General features: G+C 43.2%; 1 protein-coding gene across 1 annotated transcript in view; it reads right to left on the bottom strand.

Annotated features, from left to right (window-relative positions):
* Positions 1–23,961, bottom strand: part of USH2A (usherin) — a 1,018,338-nt gene that overhangs the window by 76,235 nt on the left and 918,142 nt on the right. Inside the window, exons 62-64 of the mRNA XM_040347840.1 lie at positions 19,752–19,979; positions 17,126–18,636; positions 12,866–13,175 (exon numbers count right to left, since the gene is read on the bottom strand). Coding sequence (XP_040203774.1) covers positions 12,866–13,175; positions 17,126–18,636; positions 19,752–19,979 — 2,049 coding nt within the window. The remainder of the gene's footprint in view (positions 1–12,865; positions 13,176–17,125; positions 18,637–19,751; positions 19,980–23,961) is intronic.

Genomic DNA, 23,961 nt, shown 5'->3' with positions numbered 1-23,961 from the left:
CAACTGTCCCTGATTTGGAGCAATATCCCTCTGTCCCTCATTCCTCCTCAGGCCCCGTACACACGGTTGGACAAAACTGATGAGAATGGTCCGACGGACCATTTTCATCGGTTCACCGCTGAAGTGGCCTGATGGTCTGATGTGCGTACACACCATCGTTCCAAAATCCGATCGGGTCAGAACGCGGTGACGTCAAACACACGACGTGCTGAATAAAATTAAATTCAATGCTTCCAAGCATGCGTCGACTTGATTCTGAGCATGCGCGGGTTTTGAACCGATGCTTTTCTGTACTAACCATTGGTTTGGTCCGATGGGGCAGCGGTCCATCGGTTCCGTTTCTGAAGCATGTTTTAAAATTTTGGACCGAAGGGAAACAGACCGATGGCCTATACACACGGTCGGTTTGGTCCGATAAAACTGAACTTCGGTTCATTCTCATCGGTTCGGTCCGACCGTGTGTACGGGGCCTCATTTGTCCCTCATTTTGGTCTGATCTATATAGTTGTGTATAAAATGCACTTTTTATCTTTCAAAAAGTGTTTCCTGGTGCTAAATCTTTTATCCAAATTCTAAATAGCTGCATTTGTCAATTGTAAAAGCCAATATAAAGGAATATTAGTGGTCAAAAAAAATTAAAATTAACCTTTTTTTTTAATATTTCCCATTTAGGCTCGATTCACACCTATGCATGTTGCTTTTGAGCGTTTTTGCAATGCTTTTTGCGTTTTTTACCGCGATTTGCGTTTTTTTTTTTTTTTTTTTGCCAGTAATTTTTATTTTTTACATTTCCTTTAACAACCAGCTATGAACAGGTTGAAAAAAAAACGCAAATCGCGGCAAAATCGCTGCAAAATGCGTTTTGGATGCAGGTCCATTGAATTCTATTGCATGCAAAACGCTGCTTTTTGCTGGAAAAAAAGTCCCCGACCCTTTCCAAAAACGCAGAAGGACAAAAAAGCATTGATGTGAACATGTTCCATAGGAAACCATGTTAAAAAATTTCCTTGCATTTCTGCAAAATGCACCAAAAAAAGCATTAGTGTGAATGGAGCCTAAAGGGGTGTGGCAGAGGGCGTGTCCTACGCCTACATCAGTTTGCTAGTAGGTGTCCCTCATTTCCATCTCAAAATTTTGGGAGGCATGGCTAAGACCTCCTGGGGAGATATAAATTAAAATGACCGATTTCCTGAATTACAGCAACATCCAAGGCCTGGTTTTACTGGAAGATGACCTGGGTTAAAGCAGTGGTTCGTGGACTAATGCTGCCACCTGGTGGAGACAGCAACAAGAATATACTTCCTGGTGATTTTGAAGAACGGCCTCTTATGGCGTCTTATTGGACAGAGGACTACACAGGCGGTGTTTGTGTGGGTTGTGTCTGAAAATGCTTTAAAGTGGAGTTTAACCCATAAAAATAACATTACATCAGTAGTTTTAAAAAAATGTCATTAGTCCTTTACGAATTTTTTTTTTTTTTTTTTTAGATGCCTTCAAAGTGTTGTTGCTAGGCAGAATAGTTAATCTTCCCACTTCCTGCACCTAGGTGCTTAATGCACCGCACAGACTCCTGGGAATGTAGTGGGTGTAACTTTCCAGGAGTCTGTGCACTCCCCAGTCTCAAAGAATCATGTGACTTGGACAGCACAGGTGCTGAAACCTGATCTGACACTGCCTGTGCAGCACTGAGCATGTGCGAGATCTGGAAGGCTGAAATCCAGGAAGTCATACAGTCTGGCTTCATGATGCCCACACTTAAGATGGCCCCAGTCAATTTCTATTTTATAAAGTGTCTAAATGCTGTAACAACCTAACAAAACGGACCTTAGTTTACAGACTAACTTTACTAGAATACATTAAGCTTGTGTATTACAGGGGTATTTATATTTAAAAAGTGAAATTGTGGCCGGAACTCCGCTTCAAAAAGGTAATGGCAAGCTAGTCAACATACAGAACCAGAAAGGAAGGACTTAGGGCAGGGGTGCCCAAACAGTGGCCCGCGGAGCCCTCTGATGTGGCCCGCGACCTCCTGCTCTGGGATGCAATACAATCGAGTCTATTACTAAAATCCCAGGGCCAAATCCTCAAAAGGGATACGCAGGCGGAACTGCTGTTCAGCCTGCGTATCCCTGTGCCTATCTTTGGAACTGATCCTCAGAAGCAGTTTTCCAAAGATAGGCAGAAGATCCGACATCTGTAAGAGACTTACACTGTCGGATCTTAGGATGCAGTACCGCATCCGCCGCTGGGGGCATTTCGAGTCGAAATGCCGCTTTGCGTATGCAAATGAGGACTTACGGAGATCCACAAAGCTTTTCAGCTTTGTGTTTTCTGCGTAAGTTTACGTTTGCATACGTAAAATTAGTTCTGCTTTTACAAAGTGTAAACTAGTAACACCTTGTAAAAACAGATCTTTTTTTCGATCGCCGCATTTTTTTTTTAATTTTGAATTTTTTTCCCCGGCGCGAAACTTTTTTTTTACCCGACGCAACTTTATTGTCCCGTCGCAATCCACAAAGCCCGACGTAATGTAATTTCGCGCGCTGCCCGTCGGGAAAATGACGTCACAAGCATGCGTAGTACGGCCGGCGCGGGAGCGCGCCTCATTTAAATTGTCATCGCCCCCTGCAGAAGAGGACCGCCTTGCACCGGAGACATTTAAGTTACACGGCCTGAAATTTCTAGGTAAGTGCTTTGTGGATCGGGCACTTAGGTAGAAATTTTAAGTCAGTGTAACTTAAATGGGAAAAGTTAAGTTAGGCAGGAAATTTGGAGGATTTGGCCCCCAGTGTATATATGGGCATATCTGTTCTGCAGTGGTTACTGGGCTGCTTTCAAACTGATCCACAGGTACAGAAAAGTGCACCTGCGGGTTACCTGCACTGAGCCATAGACTTCTATTACCTGCGAGTTTGTTGTGCTGACAGTAGAGTGGGCTCTATAGAGCCGAGTGGGTTGCCATCCACCCGCTTCGCTCATTGTGGCCCGCAACCGTTTACCAAGTCGCTTAAGTGGCCCTCACTCATCAAAAGGTTGGGCACTCCTGACTTAGGGTATTGTATCACCTCTGCTCTTTTTCTTTTATATGCTCTGTATTATTCTTTTAGGGTATTATGTTAGCTTTCTATTTTCTTTGAAAATAAACCAGAGTCACAGACAGCAATAAAAACCTCACACGGGGTCTAAAGCTCACCAAACACATAACAATCTTACCTTACAATTTTTTTCATGCTAAGTGCATGCACGTTAAGTAACTGAGCCCACCCAGTCGTGTGACAATAGCGAATCACTATGGTCTTCCCGATCCTCCTCCCGGGCCAATCAGGAAGCAGAGAACCGATCGTATAGGCCGCCGAGGAGGAGGAGACACAGGGGAAGCCGCCCTGAAGCAGAGGATGTGGAGATGCAGGGTGAAACTGCTTGCCCGGAGGAATCGCTGCCGGCGACCTAGATACGGTAAGTACGGGGCTGGTGACCAATCGACAGGGGGGGAGGGGGTGATCCGACTTTACAAACTTACTGTGATACAACTCCCTAGATCCCCTCTGTGCAGCTCCACAGTCCTTTTCGCCAACAGCAACGATGTAATCACACGGTGATATGCAGAGGCGGCTCTATAATTAGGCTATAATCTGCTCAATCACTGTGTGCTAGATCCATGCAACTTTCTGCTGCCATTTTTATTTCCTTGATTTTTTTTACCCATTATGGGCACGAGTGGAGCCCCTCAGCCAGATTCAGAAAGACTTACACTGGCATATCTACAGATACGCAGCGTAAGTGTACAGATGCGCCGTCGTATCTATGCGCCTTATTCTCCATACTAGATACTCCTGAATTCTGGCTTAATACGACAGACGTAAGTCTCCTACGCCGTCGTATCTTGGGTGCACATTTCCGCTGGCCGCTAGGGGCGCTTCCATTGATTTATACGTTGAATATGTAAATGACCTAGATACGCCGATTCACGAACGTACTTGCGCCCGTCACAGTAAGCTACGCCGTTTACGTAAGGCGTACGTCCGGCGTAAAGATAAACCACCAAATATCTGGTCTAAGTCAGATCTGCCATCGGATTTTACGTCGTTTGCGTAAGTCGTACGTGAATGGGGCTGGGCGTAGGTTACGTTCACATCGTAGGCATTGAGCTGTCGTATCTTAGGGAGTATATGCGACGTGATTCTGAGCATGCGCGCGCATGCGCCGTTCGTTCAGCCATTCATTTACATGGGGTCACGGTTAATTTTAATACAACACGCCCACTACCTTCCTAATTTGAATTAGGCGGGCTTACGCCGGCCCATTTACGCTACGCCGACATAACTTACGGAGCAAGTGCTTTGAGAATACTGTACTTGCCTCTCTATGATACGTCGGCGTAGCACAAATGAGATGTGCTACGCCGATCTAAGATACGCCGCTCTACCTGAATACGGCTACCTGTGTCTAGGTTTTGCTTAAGGCCTCACAAAGCCTAGAGCCGCCTCTGGTGATATGAGCTCTGTGTGTGCCTGCAGAGGTTGGAGCAATGTATGCTGGAGTGCACTGCTGTGTGATGGTAGGGATGGAGTGGGAGGGGTGGCCAGTAGATTGTTTGCCCTCCCCAAAAAAATATAGCACAAGCCGCCACTCGATACACCTTTTTTAATTATACCATTGCTTTGTATCTCGACCTTTTAGGTATTTATGCAGACTTGTAATGATAAGGAAAGGTCCACTTAAAGGTGTACTTCTGACTTTACACGGGTCCTGTGATTGCTAAATAGAATTAGCTTTTTGCCAACTTGTTTTTAAAGGGGTTGTAAAGGTTCATTTTTTTCCCCCCTAAATAGCTTCCTTTACCTTAGTGCAGTCCTCCTTCGCTTACCTCATCCTTCCATTTTGCTTTTAAATGTCCTTATTTCTTCTGAGAAATCCTCACTTCCTGTTCTTCTGTCTGTAACTCCACACAGTAATGCCAGGCTTTCTCCCTGGTGTGGAGTGTAGTGCTCGCCCCCTGCCTTGGACTACCGGAGAGTCAGGACGCCACTAACACACAGCTCCTTTCTCTATCCGCAACATAGAGAGCGTCCTGACCCTCCTGTAGTCCAAGGGAGGAGGCGAGCACGACACTCCACACCAGGGAGAAAGCCTTGCATTACTGTGTGGAGTTACAGACAGAAGAACAGGAAGTGAGGATTTCTCAGAAGAAATAAGGACATTTAAAAGCAAAATGGAAGGATGAGGTAAGTGAAGGAGGACTACACTAAGGTAAAGGAAGCTATTTAGGGAAAAGAAATTGTACCTTTACAACCCCTTTAACCGTTACCTAAAATAGCCCTTTAGATGAAATTATGAGAACTTGCAAACCTGAATGACTTCACTTTTTTTCTAAACAGCCCCCTTTATCATTGTAAAACACGTCCGTAACGCGCAGAGTGAGAAAACACTCCACAAAGCCATTAATAACAGCACAAAACAAAACACTGAAGGCAAGTCATTTAATAATCTGTTTCCTATGGGTCCGTAATGAAATAGTTATGGTTTTCCCACGAGAGCGATAAGGAGATATTAAAAGGTCTTTCCAATATCTTTAATAGCTAAGGGCAATAGCTGATTCAATAGATTCGATCAAAATCACCGGCATGCTCAGCTACGCCTGATTTATGTCCCCGACTCCCTCCAGTCATTACTCATCTTAGTTTGCTTTTTCACCGCTCATAAATTATGTCTCATAAATAAAAATACACAATCAAGGAAATCATATCAATTCATCCACAGTGAATAAATGGCTGCCCTGTGGCACTCTGGCCAACCGCTCCTAAACAGGTCAGCTAAACGCTGCCAACGAATGGACTCGCTGTAGATGTTTTGGTGAATTAGTACTATAAATCGTTAAATGGAAAACTGGCTCTTTATTTCATGAAAAAGGAACGTAGACAGTTCTCACATTAGTATACATATTATTAAAAGTGTATTCAAACCCAAAATGTACCATTGTACATTTTTTAATTCTCAGTACTGGGGTGAAACCTTGTTTCCTTGTTCTTAAAGCGGGAGTTCACCTGAAAAAAAAAACTTTAACATTAGATTGAGGCTCATTTTGTCAAGGGGAATCGGTAGTTTTTTTAAAATCGAAGCAGTACTTACCGTTTTAGAGCGCGATCTTCTCCTATTTGATTGACAGGCTTCCGACGGTGGCATACATCGCGTCACGAGTAGCCGAAAGAAGCCGAACGTCGGTGCGGCTCTATACGGCGCCTGCGCACCAACGTTCGGCTACTTTCGGAAAATCGTGACGCGATGTATGCGATCGTCGGAAGCCTGTCGGAAGCCTGTCAATCAAATAGGAACGCCCAGTCCCGCAGCCCATACCCGGAAGCGGCGGAGAAGATCGCTCTCTAAAACGGTAAGTACTGCTTCAATTCTAAAAAACTACCCAATTCCCCTTGACAAAATGAGCCTCAATCTAATGTTAAAAATTAACTTTTCGGGTGAACCTCCACTTTAACAATGGCGTTGTTATTGCCATTTGATCTTATCTGTCTGTACTCTTTCTATGGGCTTTCTTTTATAGGGTGACAACCAAGGCTTTTTTTCCGCAGGAACGTGGGGGAATGCAGTTCCGGCACCTCCAGGACAGAATATATGTAATGGCAAGGGCTACTAGAGTGTGCTGGCGGGTCTACTGATGCTGGCTTCTAGGTGATCTATGGTCGCTGTGGGGATCTGTTGTTGTGGGGGATCTAGTGTTGCCAGGGAGAGGTTTATTGTTGCTGGTGGAGGATCTATTGTTGCAAGAGTGGGGTTAATTTTTGCTGGGAGAGATCTACTGTTTTGGGAGGGGTCTATTGTTCCTGTCTACTGGGAGATCTATTGTTGCTAGAGTGCATCTATTGTTTCTGGGTATTTTTTTGTGGTGGCTCTAATTTTGCTGGGCAGATCTATTGTTGCTGGGGGTCTATTATTGATTGGGCGGGGGGGGGTCTATTGTTGTCAGCTGCAGGGGATCTATTTTATTGCTTTTGTTTTCAGTATCAATTTACATACAAATTACTTGCTTCTGTATTCTCTAAACAGGATGGTACTGGAAGGTGTGTAGGGGGTGGATCCAAGAGACAGTGCTTGGAGGAGGGTAGGGGGCAGGGACAATGGGGTGAGTTGGAAGAATGGAGTACCTGCACCTATTCCCTGAGAAAAAAATCCCTGGTGACAACCTCATATGCACACCCAAGCTGGCCATACACTGATGGAAATTTGGCCATTTCAGTTCGATTTCTCTTATGCCGTGTACACACGGTCGCTTTTTGTGATGAAAAAAAACTAAATTTTTTAAAAACGTCATTTAAAATGACCGTGTGTGGGGAAAACGTTGTTTTATGTCTTCTGAAAAACGACCAAAAAAAATTCGAGCATGCTTCAATTTTTTATGTCGTTTTTCAAAACGTTGTTTTTTTGTGTCATAAAAAATCACCGTGTGTAGCTAAAACGATGTTTAAAACAAAGTTTTTAAACCCGCGCATGCTCAGAAGCAATTTATGAAGCGAGCTTGAATGGAACAGAGTGCCGTCGTACGTGCTGTACGTAACTGCGCTTTGCTCAAACTTTTGGAAAAAACGATGGTATGTATGCTCCGTCGTGTTTTAAAATGAAGTTTGAAAAACTTCGTTTTTTTTCATGATAAATTTTTTCATCACAAAAAACGACCGTCTGTACGCGGCATTAGAGCTTTCTGTGATAGCGTGACAATGCTAACCACCAGGTCCCAATGCAATGTTAGCATTGTCACCTTTGCGTCCACACTTAAGCTGGCCATATACTGATCAAAATTCAGCCAGTGTATTTGATCGACTTCTGTTAAAGAGACATGTTGGAAAACTTTTCTTGATCAACAGTTGCTGCCAGTGTATGGTCAACTCTACAGGAACACTACAAGCAGCCATGCTGATATGCAGCATAGGATCCTAATTGCCAGCCCAAGACCATGCCTCCTGCATCACCCCAGGCCCGGATTTCCCACAAGGCCACTGAGGCCAGGCCTTGGGGAGGCAGGGCTCCAAGGGGCGGCAGTGGCATGGAGTCCCCCGACGCCCTGAACATACAGTTAAGGGCGGTAAGTTATGGGGGAATCCACTCGCTCGTTAACAAGTGATTGCGGCGATGTCGCCAAAATCACTTGTAAAATATGTGCTCCCGTCCGTCCTCCCCTCTCCCCCCCACCCCACATACCTCTCTCTGCTGGCTCTGTCTTCGGGACTCTGTCCTCCCCCTGGCCACCGAGTCTGTCTCCTGTCCCTGCTGCCGATGTACACAGTGAGAGGGGAGAGCTGTGCTCTTCCCATCTCAGCTGTGACAGGAGTTCTAGCACAGTGCTAGGACTCCTGTTTTGGAGGTGACAGGGTCAATAAAGAGAACATGTCACCTCCAATTGCTATCACACAGGAAATTGTTTTCTCCTGTGTGATAGCAGAAAAAGTTAAGTGGAATTTTTTTTTATAAAAAATAAATAAATAATAAGAAATAATAATTAAATTAATAAAATAAAAAAGTAAAGAATAAGAAAAATAATAAGAAAATGATACAAAAAGTAAGCGACAAGCTACAAATAAATAAAAATACAAAAAGTGATAAAAAAGTTAAAAAACAAACAAAACATATTTGAACTAACCGTGCCGCACATTCTCCGTTGATTAGGGGGGGGTTTGGTTGGCGGGGAGGGGGTGCATTGTGGAACCTGGCCTTGGGGCGGGAGGGAGAGCAAATCCGGCCCTGCATCACCCAGCAGTGTTTGACTGACAACAGCTTCTGGAAGGAGGTTGACAGTCACACTCAATATTTAAGCATGGTCTACAAGGGGCATGGAGCTATCTGAGCTTCCAGTGATGTTGCATGTTGGACACCCATTTTAAAACCATGGGCATTCATTTTGAGCTACCCCTTCCACTTTATCCCTCAGCATCTATAACACTCCACTCTTCTTAAAGGCTTTCTACAGGATTGTGGAGCGTGTCTGGGGACATTTGTGCCCATTTAGCCATTTGTGAGGTCAGGTACTGATTTTGGAAGAGAAGACCCGACTCACAATTGTAGTTCCAATTCATCCTAAAGATATTAAGTAGGGTTGAGTCCAGGCTCTGTGCAGGACATTTGAGTTCCTCCACACCAAACTCATCAATCAAGTCTTTATAGTAGACAGGTGCGATTCGGTTCATAACAAATGGATTTTCATACAAATTTGTTAGTATTCGTACATTCGGATCAATTCGAACATCCGAATAGCTGAAAGAACCAAAATACGAAAATTACGAAATTACAAATGAGCAAAATAATGAACATGCGAAAATACGAACTTACAAAAATACGAAACACCGAAACAGTAAAAGAACGAAAATGACATCTATAACAAATGATTTGCATTCCGTATTTTCAATCCTTTGTCTGTTCGTAATTTCGTATTTCATTCGTATGTTCGGAATTTCGTTTGTTTGTATGTTCGGAATTTCGTTTGTTCGTGTTCTCGAATCGTTCTTTTGAATGGACAGTGTAAGAAAGTTTACTCTTAAAGTGGATGTAAAGCCACTCTCATCCTTTCTAAACTACTGCCATGGTGCTGATCTATAAGGATCCTTACCTGTCAAATGTCTCCCCTCTGTCTGTTATAAGAACTGAAAAACTGCAGATTCTGTGGGTGGGTCTGTTGTCTGGAGCTCAGTGGGTGGAGTCGTGATGTCAGTAGACTCTCCGCCCACCTCTACACTCCCCTTGTCAACATGCATTTTGTCCTGTGTATTTCTTACACTAAATTCTGCTATGATCACTAACATCCAGTCAAAATCCAGAAAAATAACCACATGACTTCAGAAAAGGAGTGATGGTGGGAATTAAAAAATATTGCCTATCTCCAGGCTATTGTATGAGATATGTAAATAACCTGTCATTCACAGCAAGGGGGAAGAACGGACAACATTTTTCTCCAGTGTGTCCGTTTATTTCACTGAAAAAAGAAAAGAGGATTGCTCAGAGCTGAATTAACTCTTTGTGGCAAGACTGGGCACAGATGATAGGAAATATTTTACTCTACATTGTGACAGCAAAAAAAATAAAAAATACAAATTCCGGGTTTACATTCACTTTAATATGTATGTTCGTAATTTCGTATGTTCGTATTTTCATTCGTATGTTCGTAAATTAGTTTCTTTGTCTGTTGATAATTTCATGTTCTCGAATCGTTCTTTCGAATGGGCAGTGTAGCGAGTGATGTAAAGTGGGGATAGAAAGTTTGGGCACCCCAGGTAAAAATTTGTATTAATGTGCATAACGAAGCCAAGGAAAGATGGAAAAATCTCCAAAAGGCATCAAATTACAGATTAGACATTCTTATAATATGTCAAAAAAGATTTTATTTCCATTATTTACACTTTCAAAATTACAGAAAACAAAAAAGTGGCGTCTGCAAAAGTTTGGGCACCCTGCAGAGTTAATATCTTGTACTGCCCCCTTTGGCAAGTATCACAGCTTGTAAACGCTTTTTGTAGCCAGTCGAGAGTCTTTCAATTCTTGTTTGAGGTATCTTTGCCCATTCTTCCTTACAAAAGTCTTCCAGTTCTTTGAAACTTCTGGGCTGTCTGTCACGCACTGCTCTTTTAAGGTCTATCCATAGATTTTCAAGTATGTTGAGGTCAGGAGATTGTGAAGGCCATGGCAAAACATTCAGTTTACGCCTCTTGATGTAATCCCCCGTGGATTTTGAGGTGTGTTTAGGATCATTATCCATTTGTAGAAGCCATCCTCTCTTTAACTTCAGCTTTTTCACAGATGGCATCAAGTTACCATCCAAAATTTGCTGAAATTTTATTGAATCCATTTTTCCTTCTACTCGTGAAATGTTCCCTGTGCCACTGGCTGAAATACAACCCCAAAGCATGATTGATCCACCCCCATGCTTGGACAGAGGTTCTTTTCATTAAATTCTGTGCCCTTTCTTCTCCAAACGTACCTTTGCTCATTCCGGCCAAAAAGTTATATTTTAACCTCATCGTCCACAGAACTTGTTTCCAAAATGCATCAGGCTTGTCTATATGTTCATTTGCAAAGTTTAAACGCTGATTTTTGTGGTGAGGACGTAGAAGAGGTTTTCTTCTGATGACTCTTCCATGAAGACCATATTTGTACAAGTATCTCTTTATAGTGGAATAGTGTACCACAACTCCAGTGTCTGCCAGATCTTTCTGGAGGGATCGTGCAGTCAAACGTGGGTTTTGAATTGCTTTTCTCACAATCCTGCGAGCTGTTCTGTCTGATATTTTTCTTGGTCTTCCAGATCTTGCTTTAACTTCCACTGTTCCTGATGACTGCCATTTCTTAATTACATTCCGAACAGAGGATATTGACATCTGAAAACACTTTGCTATCTTCTTATAGCCTTCTCCAGCTTTGTGAGCCTCAACTATTTTCAGTTTTCTAGACAACTGCTTAGAAGAACCCACAGTGCTGATTGTTGGGGCAAGGTCAGATTAGTCTGGGCATTTAAAACCTTTGAAATTGACATCACCTGGTCTTCCCAGACGATGATTAAGAACAATCCATGACACTGGCAGGTCTCAGCTTTGCAAAGGGGGCAGTGCATGCTATAAATTCTGCAGGGTGCCCAAACTTTTGAAGACGCCATTTTTTTGTTTTCTGTAATATTGAAAGTGTAAATGATGGAAATAAAATCTAACTTTTTTTGACATATTATAAGAATGTCTAATCTGTAATTTGATGCCTTTTGGCGATTTTTCCATCTTTTCTTGGCTTAGTTATGCACATTAATACAAATTTTTACCTGGGGTGCCCAAACTTTCGATCCCCACTGTATCTTACTTAATATCTTAGCCAATCAGCTTATCTCTTATGTGTCTGAGTCATAATGCATTCCTGAATATTTTTAGATTCAGTTGAGGAGGAGACTGAGTCAGGTCTCGTGACTGAGGGAGTGGACTGGGAGTAACTACAGGACTTATTAGAAATTAAGCAAGATACATCCTCTCAAAATGGCATACAGGGGCGGAAGCTAGTGTTGAAAACAAAACTAAAATACAAGATTGCGAATCATTACGAATGACCGCAATGTATTTACAAAAGTACGAATGCATTCGAAGCACGTAGTAGACACAAATCAACGAAAACAAAACAATGTTACGAATCAACGGAAAAGGCAATCTCACAAAAGTAACAATTACTAAATTACAAGTAGTGTACCGAATAAACTAAAATTATTATCTAACAAAATTACGAATTTAGAATCAAAGAAAATAAATTCGACAGAATTACGAATCATTCAGTATCAACGAAAATACAAACGAGTCCGAATATGAAAACTCGCGTCTTACGAAATTACGAATCTACGGAAACAAAACAAAGTTTTTTGTTGTGCACATGTCTATTTTATAGAGTTGGCTTTGTGCTGGATACTGCAACAGAGAGCAGCCATCCAACCTGTTGCCACAATGTTGGACACACACAATTGTCTAAAACTACTTATAGTATATAAGTTGCAGCATTAATATAATCCTTCACTGGAAACACCTGAACTCCATCATTTAGAGGGATAATAATAGATTTTAGTCATAAAGTAAGGGTAATGGTCAAATGTTGATAAACATTTTGCTATATAATATAATATATTATTTATGTTTCTGATTAGTGAAAATATATATATATATATATATATATATATATATATATATAAGTACATCAATGGAAACTCAGTCTGAATACAAAATCCTATTAAAAGTTTATCTCTCAACCTACTGTATATATCTGTTCCGTTCTCAATAAGTGCCCACAGGAAACAGCATTCCTTTAAAATGATCCCTTAATTGCCAAATCTGTAACATTTTCATACCTTATACTCATATTCTGTGAACGGCAGCAATGTCATGTCCTGAAAGGACAAGGAAGAGCCATTGTAGACCAGTTCTGTGGGAGTCACCTCTTGTAAATCATTCAATGTTCGTCGATAAACTTCATAGAGGAGGATTTTCCCATTTGGATACTGTGGTCCATTCCAAGCCAAAAATGGAGCGTGGCCATGGGTCTGGACATTTATTAGAGGGGAGGGCTGGGAATTTGGAGCAGCCTCTTGTGTATGGCTGGTTGCCCATTCACTTACAGCACATCCTAGTATAGTGCAAGCTTCAACTTTTGCTTCATACCTTAAAAAATGAGAAAGAGAATGGATATTGTGTAATAGTAAAAACCAAAAAAAAAGGAATTAACACCAGTGAAATGTTATCAGATTTTTTTCAGGGCTGAACAGCTAAATATACATATTTTTCAGTGATGCAGTTTACAAGGCCTTGTTCCTCCCCTAGACTCTGACTAGACTATGAAATGAGAAGCAACACACTGACCATCTCTGTGAGGCCTCGTACACACGACCAGTTTCCTCGGCAGAATCCATCAAGAAACTTGGTGGGAGAGCGTTTTTTCAGAGGAAAACGGTCGTGTGTACATTTTTCATCGAGGAAACTGTCGAGGAACTCGACGAGCAAAAAAGAGAGCAAGTTCTCTTTTTCCTCGACGGGAGTCTCAAATTGGCTCGTTGAGTTCCTCGTCGGGCTGGTTTCCGATGAGAAACTCGAGCGTGTGTATGCTAAGAAACCCACGCTAGCTCAGAATAAAGTATGAGACGGGAGTAAAAGTAGCATTTGTAATGGAGATAACACATTTTTCAAGCTGTAACAGACTGAAAAGTGCAAATCGTCTCTTAACAAACTTTTACTTAAAGCGGGGGTACATAACACTTTTTCCCCTAAGATGGAGGCTTGTTTTGTCTAGGGGAATCGGCTAGTTGTTTTAAAATATGAGCTGTACTTACCGTTTACGAGATGCATCTTCTCCGCCGCTTCCGGGTACGGGCTGCGGGAGTGGGCGTTCCTATTTTGATTGACAGTCTTCCGAGATGCTTCCGACGGTCGCATCCATCGCGTCACGATTTTCCGAAAGAAGCTGAACGTCGGTGCACAGGCGCAGTATAGAGCCGCACCGACGTTCGGCTTCTTTCGGCTACTAGTGACGCGATGGATGCGACCGTCGGAAGCCTCTCGGAAGACTGTCAATCAAGAAGGAACGCCCGCTCCCGAAGACCCATACCCGGAAGCGGCGGAGAAGATGCATCTCGAAAACGGTAAGTACAGCTCATATTTTAAAACAACTAGCCGATTCCCCTAGACAAAACGAGCAGGAATCTAAGGGGAAAAATAGTTTTATGGGTGAACTCCCGCTTTAACACGCAAACACATGAGATTATCAAAACCAGCCCCAAGAGTTGTGCCAGTGGAATCGAACTTCCCCTGCTGTTGTATGTGTTGTACATCACCGCGTTTGAGAACGAGGAGATTTTGTCTTGACAGTGTGTACGCGAAGCAAGTTTGTCGAGTTCCTCAACAAGCCTAACAAGGAACTCGACAAGGAAAACTATGTGTTTTGCCTGACGAGTTCCTCGGTCGTGTGTATGAGGCCTGACTCTGCTCTCTCCACCCAGTTTTTCACTCATTTATCATTGCAGCACAAATTTTTGGCCCCTAGTGCTGCTTCTTTCTCTCCAAGTCTAAGCTTTCTTATATAGGGGATTGGAAAAAAATAATAATCTAAAATTCCAGGTCAAATAAAAATTCTTACACTGTGTGAAAAAACACAAATTATGGTGTACTTAAAGTGTTACTAAACCCACAACAGTAAAAGCAGTGTGTATATGCAGCAAAGCATGCTTGTTATACTCACTGTGAAACCTAAGGGGTTTATTCTGTGCATTGTGTAAAAAGGTTGTTTGATCCTGCTCTTCTTCCACAGTTCCCCAATCCATCTGCTGATAGTACAGAGCTTTAGGAGTCACTCTGCACATGCTCAGTTTGGTGTGTATTGCTAGAGAGTTTTTTTGGGGGGAGAGTGCATGTGATCAGTAGGGATAAGCTCCGTCGTGTTCGCACACTCCACGTGCAGAGCCCGCCAGGAAGTCTGCACGGCGCTGCACTAACCACAGGCAGGGAGACATTGTCCCGATGCTCGGCTGCAGAGATCGGGAAATGTCTCCCTGCCTGTGATTAGCGCAGCTCCGCAGCTTTACCTTCTGCATGTGCCATGCAACCCTACATGCATCTGTTGCATACAAATTTGCGGACCTCGGGTAGGGTTTTTTTTTTTGCTTGTAGTGTCGTACATCGCTTGCAGGAGATGAAGCTATCACGCACATGTGCAGTTTGACAATACTGCAAGATCTCATGAGATCTCATAGTTTAGCTTGGGCGCAGCGTAACGTAACCCGTTTACATTACACCGCCGCAAGTTTTCAGATTTAGTGCCCGATCCACAAAGCACTTACCTGGAAATTTGCGGCGGTGTATCGTAAACACGTCCGGCGCAAGGCGGCCCAATTCAAATGGGGCGGGTACCATTTAAATTAGGCGCGCTCCCGCGCCGGACGTACTGCGCATGCTCCCGTCGCAAATTTCCCGACGTGCTTTGCGCGAAATTACGACGCACCGACGTTTTGAGAATCGTGACGTCATCAAAGCACTTACGCCGGGAAAAAGATTTTTTTTTTTTAAAATTCAAAAGCGACGCGGGAAAGACGGGCATACTTTAACATGGTGGAGTACTTTTCCACCATGTTAAAGGTGCACTATCTTTGCGACGGAAATCTAACACTTGCGACGACGTAACAACGGGAAAAATCTTTGTGGATCGCCGTAACTCCTAATTTGCATACCCGACGCTGGTTTACAACGCGAACTCCCCCCAGCGGCGGCCGCGGTATTGCATCCTAAGATCCGACAGTGTAAGTCCATTACACCTGTCGGATCTAAGGGATATCTATGCGTAACTGATTCTATGAATCAGTCGCATAGATACTCTGAGAGATACGATGGAGTATCTGAGATACTCTGTCGTATCTCTTTTGTGAATCTGGCCCAATATTTCTATGACGGCAATAATGACGTTGCCTTTACAGGAGGCATCTGTGCAGCTAGGGATAAAGCAAAATATAAGTCGAGTAAACTTGAGCTTTACATTTTTTTTTTAATACAGATTTTATATATACAAAGAGGGGGGAAACTTTGCTTAGACTCCTTTCACACTGAGGGCGTTTTGCAGGTGCAATAGCTTTAAAAAAAGCGCATGCAATCCACCCTTAAACAGCTGCTCTATTCTTTCACACTGGAGCAGTACACTGGCAGGGCGTCAGGAAACGTCCAGCCAGCAGCTTCTTTGGAGCACATTACGAGCATTGAACTCACCGCTCGTAATGTGCTCCTTCCCATTAAAATTAATGGTCAGCGCCGCCATACCGCTGGCAATACGCCACTGTAGCGGCGCATTGTGGGCAGTATTAACCCTTTCCCGGCTGTTAGCGGGGGTTAAAAGTGCCCCGCTAGCACCCCGAAATGCACTGCAAATCGGACAGTAAAATAGCGGCATTTTACCGATATTTTACCGCTGACGCTATGGGCAGCACCAGTGTGAAAGGGGGTTTAGTTCATTAGACCCTTTTCACAATGCGTGCAATTTTAATGCAATTTTATTGTGATTTCAGGAAGTGTAAAGGTCGACCCAAAGTAGTACAGGAACTACTTTGAAGTCGGTGCGACTTCAAGTTGCACAGACATGAATGATGGTTATCATTGGGAATCGGGGTACAACTTGTCATGCAACTCTGACACAAATGGCAGGAAAAGTTGCAAAAGTGGGAAAGGCCTTAGACTACACATCAAAAACATAGGTGGGTCCGTAAACTATGCTTTATGTATTAACTTTTTCAAAATTTTGAATAGTGTGTGGAAGGATTTGAGCCTCTGACAAATTTTGACTCCTGTCCAAGGCTCCATTAAAAAGATTTTCCCTCACTTAGGGTCATGTCACGCCAGTAATCCTGTTGCTGCCGAGAAAACATCAGTGACAGGATCGCTAAAAACTGAAGAACAACTTTGAACAACTGAAGACAGACTCTGGACTAATAATGACTATTTAACAGGCAGAAAGGGGTTGGGTTAAGAATTTTCTTAGAGGCATGGAAAAAGGACAGAGATAAAAAAATAAAATCATAAACCAGAAATTCAGAAACTGTAAGATCGTATACAAGAAAAGTTAACACATTTAAACTTACTGAGTATATGGGTTCAGATTCTTTACTACAAAAGAATGTTCAGTCCGAGAAACAAATGAACTGTTAAAATGGTACTGTGTGACCTTCATTTCAGCTGGGTGATGAACAAAGAGCGTATAGTTGAGTATCTCCCCATTGGTCTTCAGAGGTGCTTGCCAAGTGCCTAGAATCTCATGGGCACTTACAGCTTGTAGTTGAGGTGGCTCCATCCCAGAAGGTGAAGATGGGTGGGTTCTAATTCTGGAAGGACTACTTAAGCAACTCCCTTTGCTGTTCGTTGCTTGGATGACATATGTATATTCTGTCCCAGGTTGGAGGCCAAAGTCATGATAATGAGTATCCAAGCCAGCATAAATTAGCTGGTCATTTCTATATAATTCATAATTTCTGATTTCCCCATTGGCCTTGTCAGGGCTTTGCCATGATATTTTAATAGATTGGGCACTTGTGACTGTAAAAATTGGAGGTTTGATGTGTGATGGCGGAGCTTCCATTGTTCGGAAGTGAGTCTGTGAGCTAGTTGTGCAGCCTCCGCTAGTACAGGCCACCAAGTTGATGTTATATAACGTAAAAGGTAATAGGTTGGATATGTACTTGGACAATCTCTTCCCAGCAAAATATGTCTCATTATCTATTTGAATGATGTACTTTGTAATTTCTCCATTGGACACGGATGGTGGATTCCAAATCACATTGACCTCACTGAAACTGAGAGGCTCAACAATAGGTGGTTTTACAAATTTTGGTGGCCCTTCTAGAGTTTTTATGGCAGTAGGGATACTGGTGGTGCAGCCACCTAATGTGCAGGCTGTTATTGAATATGTGTACTCAGTATAAGGCAAAACATCTTTGTCTGTATAATTAAATGTTGCACTATCAAAGCTAAAAGGTAATGTAAGGTTGTTCTTTTGCAATCTGAAATAAAGAACATTGCCATTTTCATCTCTTGGTTTTGTCCACTGGATAATGATTTGATTGGGATTATCAATGTGAAATACCTTTGGAGGAATAAGATGACCAGGAGCCGCCTGACTAGTCTGAGCCACCATCCATGGGCTATCTGTGTACCCAACAGAGTTCCACCCACGAATCTTATACTCATAATGCGTCCATGGGTGTAGACCAATATCTGTAAATGTAAACGCCTTCTGTTTTGTGTTCGTTTCTTTAAAAACAACATTTTCGTTAATTTTTTTCTTGTTGTCCGGAGAGTTCTCTTGAGTGCACCTTTTAATTACTTCATAGCGAATCATTTGCCCATTTGGTTGGGTCGGATTTGACCAAGAGAGTGTGATGTGGCTGGCGTTAAGGGATAGGATATTAGGGGGAAGCAAAGAGGACGGAGAAGCTTCTTCTGTTTGGATACGTTGAGGAAATGTTCGGGTGCAGCCAGCGGAAGTACAAGCTTCAAGTACCAAGTAATAGACTGTGAAAGGTTCAAGACGACGAAATAAAAACTGCTGAGCCAGGCCACTGTATTCCAGGTTATCATCACTATAGATGTTGTACATCTGGACAAAAATGAAAGACATGTAAGTGATAAAATAGTTTTGATTGCAACCTAATTCCTCGTAAACCAATTTTGCGCAAACCAATCAATATACGCTTATTGCCAAAAATATGTAGAATACGTATCTGCCTAAACTGAGGAAAAAAATAATTTTTATATATTTTTGGGGGATATTTATTATAGCAAAAAGTAAAAAATATTGCTTTTTTTTCAAAATTAACGCTCTATTTGTGTTTATAGCGCAACACATAAAAACTGTGATCAAATACCACCAAAAGAAAGCTCTATTTGTGGGGAAAAAAAGGAGGTCAATTTTGTTTGGGAGCTATGTCACACGACCGCGCAATTGGCAGTTAAAGCGGGAGTTCACCCCCAAATCAACTTTCTGACATTAGTTCCAGCACACTGTTTTTTTTCGCTACTTATCGTTTTATGAGCCCTTGTTATCCGGCTCCGAGCGGGGATTGCTTCCGGGTATAGGCGTTCCTAAGCGAAGAGGAGTTGATTGACGGTCAGCTAAAGCGCGTTACGGCTTCCGAAAATACCCGAGAGTGTTTACGGCGCCTGCGCAGTCAGCTCTACATGGCAGGCGCAGGCGCCGTAAACACCCGAGTGTCATTTCGGGTATTTTCGGAAGCCGTGACGCGCTTTAGCAGCCCGTCAATCAACTCCTCTTCGCTTAGGAACGCCTACTCCCCGCAGGATTCCCCGCTTGGAGCCGGATAACAACGGCTCATAAAACGATAAGTAGCGGGAAAAAAAAACAGCATACTGCAGATGTTAGCAGTATGCTGGAACTAATGTCAGAAAGTTGATTTGGGGGTGAACTCCCGCTTTAAAGCAACGCAGTGCCGAATCGCAAAAAGTGGCCCGGTCATTTGGCAGCCAAATGGTCCGGGCTAAAGTGGTTAAATTGCCAACAAATGAAAATGAATTTCCAGTTTCTTACACAGAAAACAAAAAAACTAAAAAAACAGTACACATACTCCTACAAAGGGTCACTGAAATATATAGAAGTGCTTTGTACAGGTCTGTGTGCTGTTTTTTTTTTTTTAAAGAAGCTGCCAATGACATTTCCTGGCAATTTTAAAATGTTATTCCTACACAGTGACATACCAGCAGTATGCCGTTGGTTCTCTCAGGTGCTGACCACTGTAGCAGCAATGCCCGGCCACTTTCTTTCTTCTCTACGGAGATGTTATTCAATCCGCTTGGTGGAGATTCCCAGGTCTGTACAGATGTCCATCCACTGGACACACTCCCGGCACTGTTGGCAGCCTCAATACGTATGTGATATGTTGTATAAGGAAGCAGACCAAATACTTTAGCTTCATATGATGTTCCCTGTTTTACAGAAGAATAAGTATTATAGATATGGAGATATACACATAGAAATAATAATATCATATAGAGTACATATAAAAGTAATTCATGTTATTGGACATACTGCAATATAATGAGGTGACACATAGTAGATTCAGAATGTTCACCAAAGCTGGCCATACACTAGTAGAATTACACTCCCGCCATGCATTTCGGGCTCCACATGGCCATCAGCATATTATGTATTTTCTTTTTTAATTGGTTGAACTAGATGGATTAGTGTATTTTCAACCTGGCTATGTAACTATATGGCAGGTGCCACCGGGTAGAGGGGAGGGAGCCAAGTGAACATCCATCTGCTCTCTTTCCCTTCTTCTTGCTGACAAGGAAAGGACTTTTTATATACCCCTTTGCTTTCAATTTCCCCAGCCTGTATGACTGGAAAGAATCTAAGGCCTCGTACACACGACCGAGTTTCTCGGCAAAAACCAGCAAGAAACTTGCTGGGAGATATTTTTTTGCAGAGGAAACCGGTCGTGTGTACATTTTCGTTGAGGAAACTGTCGGGAAACTCGACGAGCCAAAAAGAGAGCATGTTCTCTATTTCCTTGACGGGAATGGAGAAAATTGGCTTGTCGAGTTTCTCGACGGCTTCAGAAGGAACTCGACGAGCAAAACGATGTGTTTCGCCCATCGAGTTTCTTGGTCGTGTGTACGAGGCCTCATGTGTTATCTGCACTGCATTAGATTCACTGGAGGACAGATGAGCCATCTGAGGTCTTTTAAGCCCGGTACACGCGATCAGATTATTGGACACATTTTCATCAGTTTTTTTGTGGAATGCTAGTCTTATATCGAAAGTGAAGAGGTTACACAATAAGGAAAATTTGCGTCCGACCAAATTCAACTTCAGAAGTAATGTACCGTATTTATCTTTATATAACGCGTCCCGGCGTATAGCTCGCACCCCCAACCTGGAAGGGAAATTTCAGGAAAAAAAAAATACTCACAGTTTAAATGCACCTCGTCGGTGTCTTGCCCGGCGTCCATCGGCGGCCTTGTCCGGTCCGGCGTCCGTAGGCGGCCCTGGTGGTGTCCTCCCCGCTTCTCCCGCGCTGTTTCTGAGTCGATCCCCGCTTCCTGTGCTGTGTTTGAACGCCACCGCCGACATATACCGAGCGCAGTACACTCGGGTACACTCGGCCAGGCTCGGCTCCCCTCGCGGTCACGCCCTGTGCCGCACAGGGCGTGACCGCGAGGGGAGCCGAGCCTGGCCGAGTGTACCCGAGTGTACTGCGCTCGGTATATGTCGGCGGCGGCGTTCAAACACAGTGTGGGAAGCGGGGATCGGCGTATATCGTGCACCCACAATTTTCCCCTTATTTTAAGGGGGAAAAAGTGTGTGGTATACGCCAATAAATACGTTAATGTGTTGAATTATTTTGTATGTGTTGTATGTGTAGTCTTGCTCTTACTATTTGTTTTCGGCGAAAACTGTACTAATTGAACAAAAATCGGACGTTGTGTTCATATCCGCCAACATTTTTTATAGCCTGCCCATCCAGTTTTTGTCGTCCGGAAATTCGGAAGCGGCTGTCGAAAGCACAGTACTAACGATCCGAAAATCGGCAGATCGTTCATCGGTTGAAATTTTACTTACGATTTTGTGATCGTGTGTGCCTTTAGACTCCGGATGTCTCAATAAAGAGAACCTGTCACCAAAATAATCTTCACATAGGGGAATTTGTTTAATAATAATAATAATGTAGTCCCGGGCCCCTCGAGGCCTAATGGTGACCTCCAGACTTAGGGACAGCTGACATCCTTCCATGTAGAGTGGGTTGCTAGGCAAGGTGTAATGCAAGATGAAAGGGTTGGCGACACTTTTAGAATGCAGATTTATTGTCTCTTAAACCGAACTGTGGGAGAGAGGGTTAGGGCCAGGACACCCTTAGGTAGATGCAATGTTAATTGGCAGACTTCGAGACTTCTATTGGTGCTATACAGGTGAAGGCCTCCAGCCGGACACTACTAATGTATAGGTAAGACCGCTGTCTCCTATGGCAACAATCTTGTAGCTGTTACTAATAACTATTTGCAACACAAATGGTCCTCAGCTTTCCACACACTCTCTTACTGTGGGCCTTCACTCAACAAGCTCCCAGTCTCTTTCACTAGACTTCAGATCCACTAGCCACTGGAACCCCTGAGCTCTTCCACTTTAGCACTCAGTATCTTTCTTTAAGCGTCACCCCCGCTTCTCTGCTGGGTCCCTGGCTTGGCACTCACAGATACTCCTCAAGCTTCACCCCTGCAGACACACTCACTGATGCTCCACAAGTGTCACCTCTGCTGTACCGCTGGGTCCCCGACTTAGCACTTGCTGATGCTTTCCAACTTCTTGAGTGTCCCCGGCTGGCAAGAAGTCTGCTCTGGTACTGGCCTCAGCTTACTCACAATGGTCTCCGTTAGTTTCCCCTCTACTTCCGACTCTAAGCCCGCAGTCCCAACCCTGCGTTACTTCTGGATAGGCTCTCAAATAGCTTAGCAGCCAGATGTCCCCGGGATAGGCCTTAGGTTTCTGGCCTAGAGTGAGAGCAATAATTCTCCTGATCTAATTCTTTGATGTCCCAACACAATGGGCACCTGTTTTAGCATGTAAGCTATCAAAACGACACTGGGACTGATTAATTAGTCTTTTCCTATACTATACATTTGGACTAACATACCTCTTTATACTGTACAGGCGGTCCCCTACTTACAAACATCCGCCTTACAAACAGAGGGAGACAAGAGGAAGTGAGAGGAAATCTACCCCTAGGAAGGGAAATTCTTTCCTGTAAGCGTTAAAGCGGGGGTTCACCCTAAAAAAAAATTCTAACATTGCATGGAGCCGACCTATGAGACCGACAGTATGCTGTTGTTTTTTTTTTTTTTCGTACATACCATTTTAGGGCTATTTTCACCCCCGGCTTCTCCGCGGGAGTGGGCGTTCCTAATCACAGGCTGTGATTGATGTGCTTCCGACCGGCGCATACTGCGCGTCACGAGTTGCCGAAAGAAGCCGAACGTCGGTGCGGCTCTTTACGGCGCCTGCGCACCAACGTTCGGCTTCTTTCGGCAACTCGTGACGCGCAGTATGCACCGGTCGGAAGCACGTCAATCACGGCCTGTGATTAGGAACGCCCACTCCTGCGGGAAAGCCGGGGGTGAAAATAGGCCTAAAATGGTATGTACGCAAGAAAAAAAAAAAACAACAGCATACTGTCAGTCTCATAGGTCGGCTCCATGCAATATTAGAATTTTTTTTTAGGGTGAACCCCCGCTTTAATATGGGAAAAAAGCATCTCTACTGATGCTTTATCACCAATCATTGTTTCCCTAATAACCCAATTTTTTTTAAATCAAATTGTCATTGGGACAGAAAGTGAGGTGAAATCTTCTGAACAGGGGCACAGACTGTAAAACAAATGCTACAGGGGTGATAACCCTTCCCTATGCTATCCAAAAAGCTTAATAATAGATTTCTTTGGCTGGAGCGACGCTTAAAAAATTTACCTGTTCCAACTTAGATTCAACTTAAAAACAAGCCTACGGTCCCTATCTTGTTGGTAACCCGGGGACCACCTGTATATATTTTATATAATTTTTCATATATATTCCTATGCACTTAGCACTTTTTTTTTAATTATTGCACTGATTATTAACATTGTATTATGCATATGGTATTTCTATGGTTCATATATTATATTAGCGCTGCAGGATTATTATTTAGTATTTTTACACAAGGTTTTGTCATTTGTGGTGCTAGCAGCTTTTATTCTGGAGAGAAATAGCACAGTATTTTTTACAATAACTGAGCTATACATTTATGCCCTGTCAGATGGACTTTTTGCATCGGAAATTCCGACCGTGTGTATAGCCTTGTACACACGACCGGTTTTCTCGGCAAAAACCAGCATCGAGGCATTCAGGTTTCTCGTCAGGAAATCTGGCCAGAATC

This window comes from Rana temporaria, chromosome 4 (genome assembly GCF_905171775.1).
Source record: "Rana temporaria chromosome 4, aRanTem1.1, whole genome shotgun sequence".
NCBI lineage: Eukaryota > Metazoa > Chordata > Amphibia > Anura > Ranidae > Rana > Rana temporaria.
The sequence above is the reverse complement of the archived record's forward strand: the minus strand, read 5'-3'. Positions and strand labels throughout refer to the sequence as shown.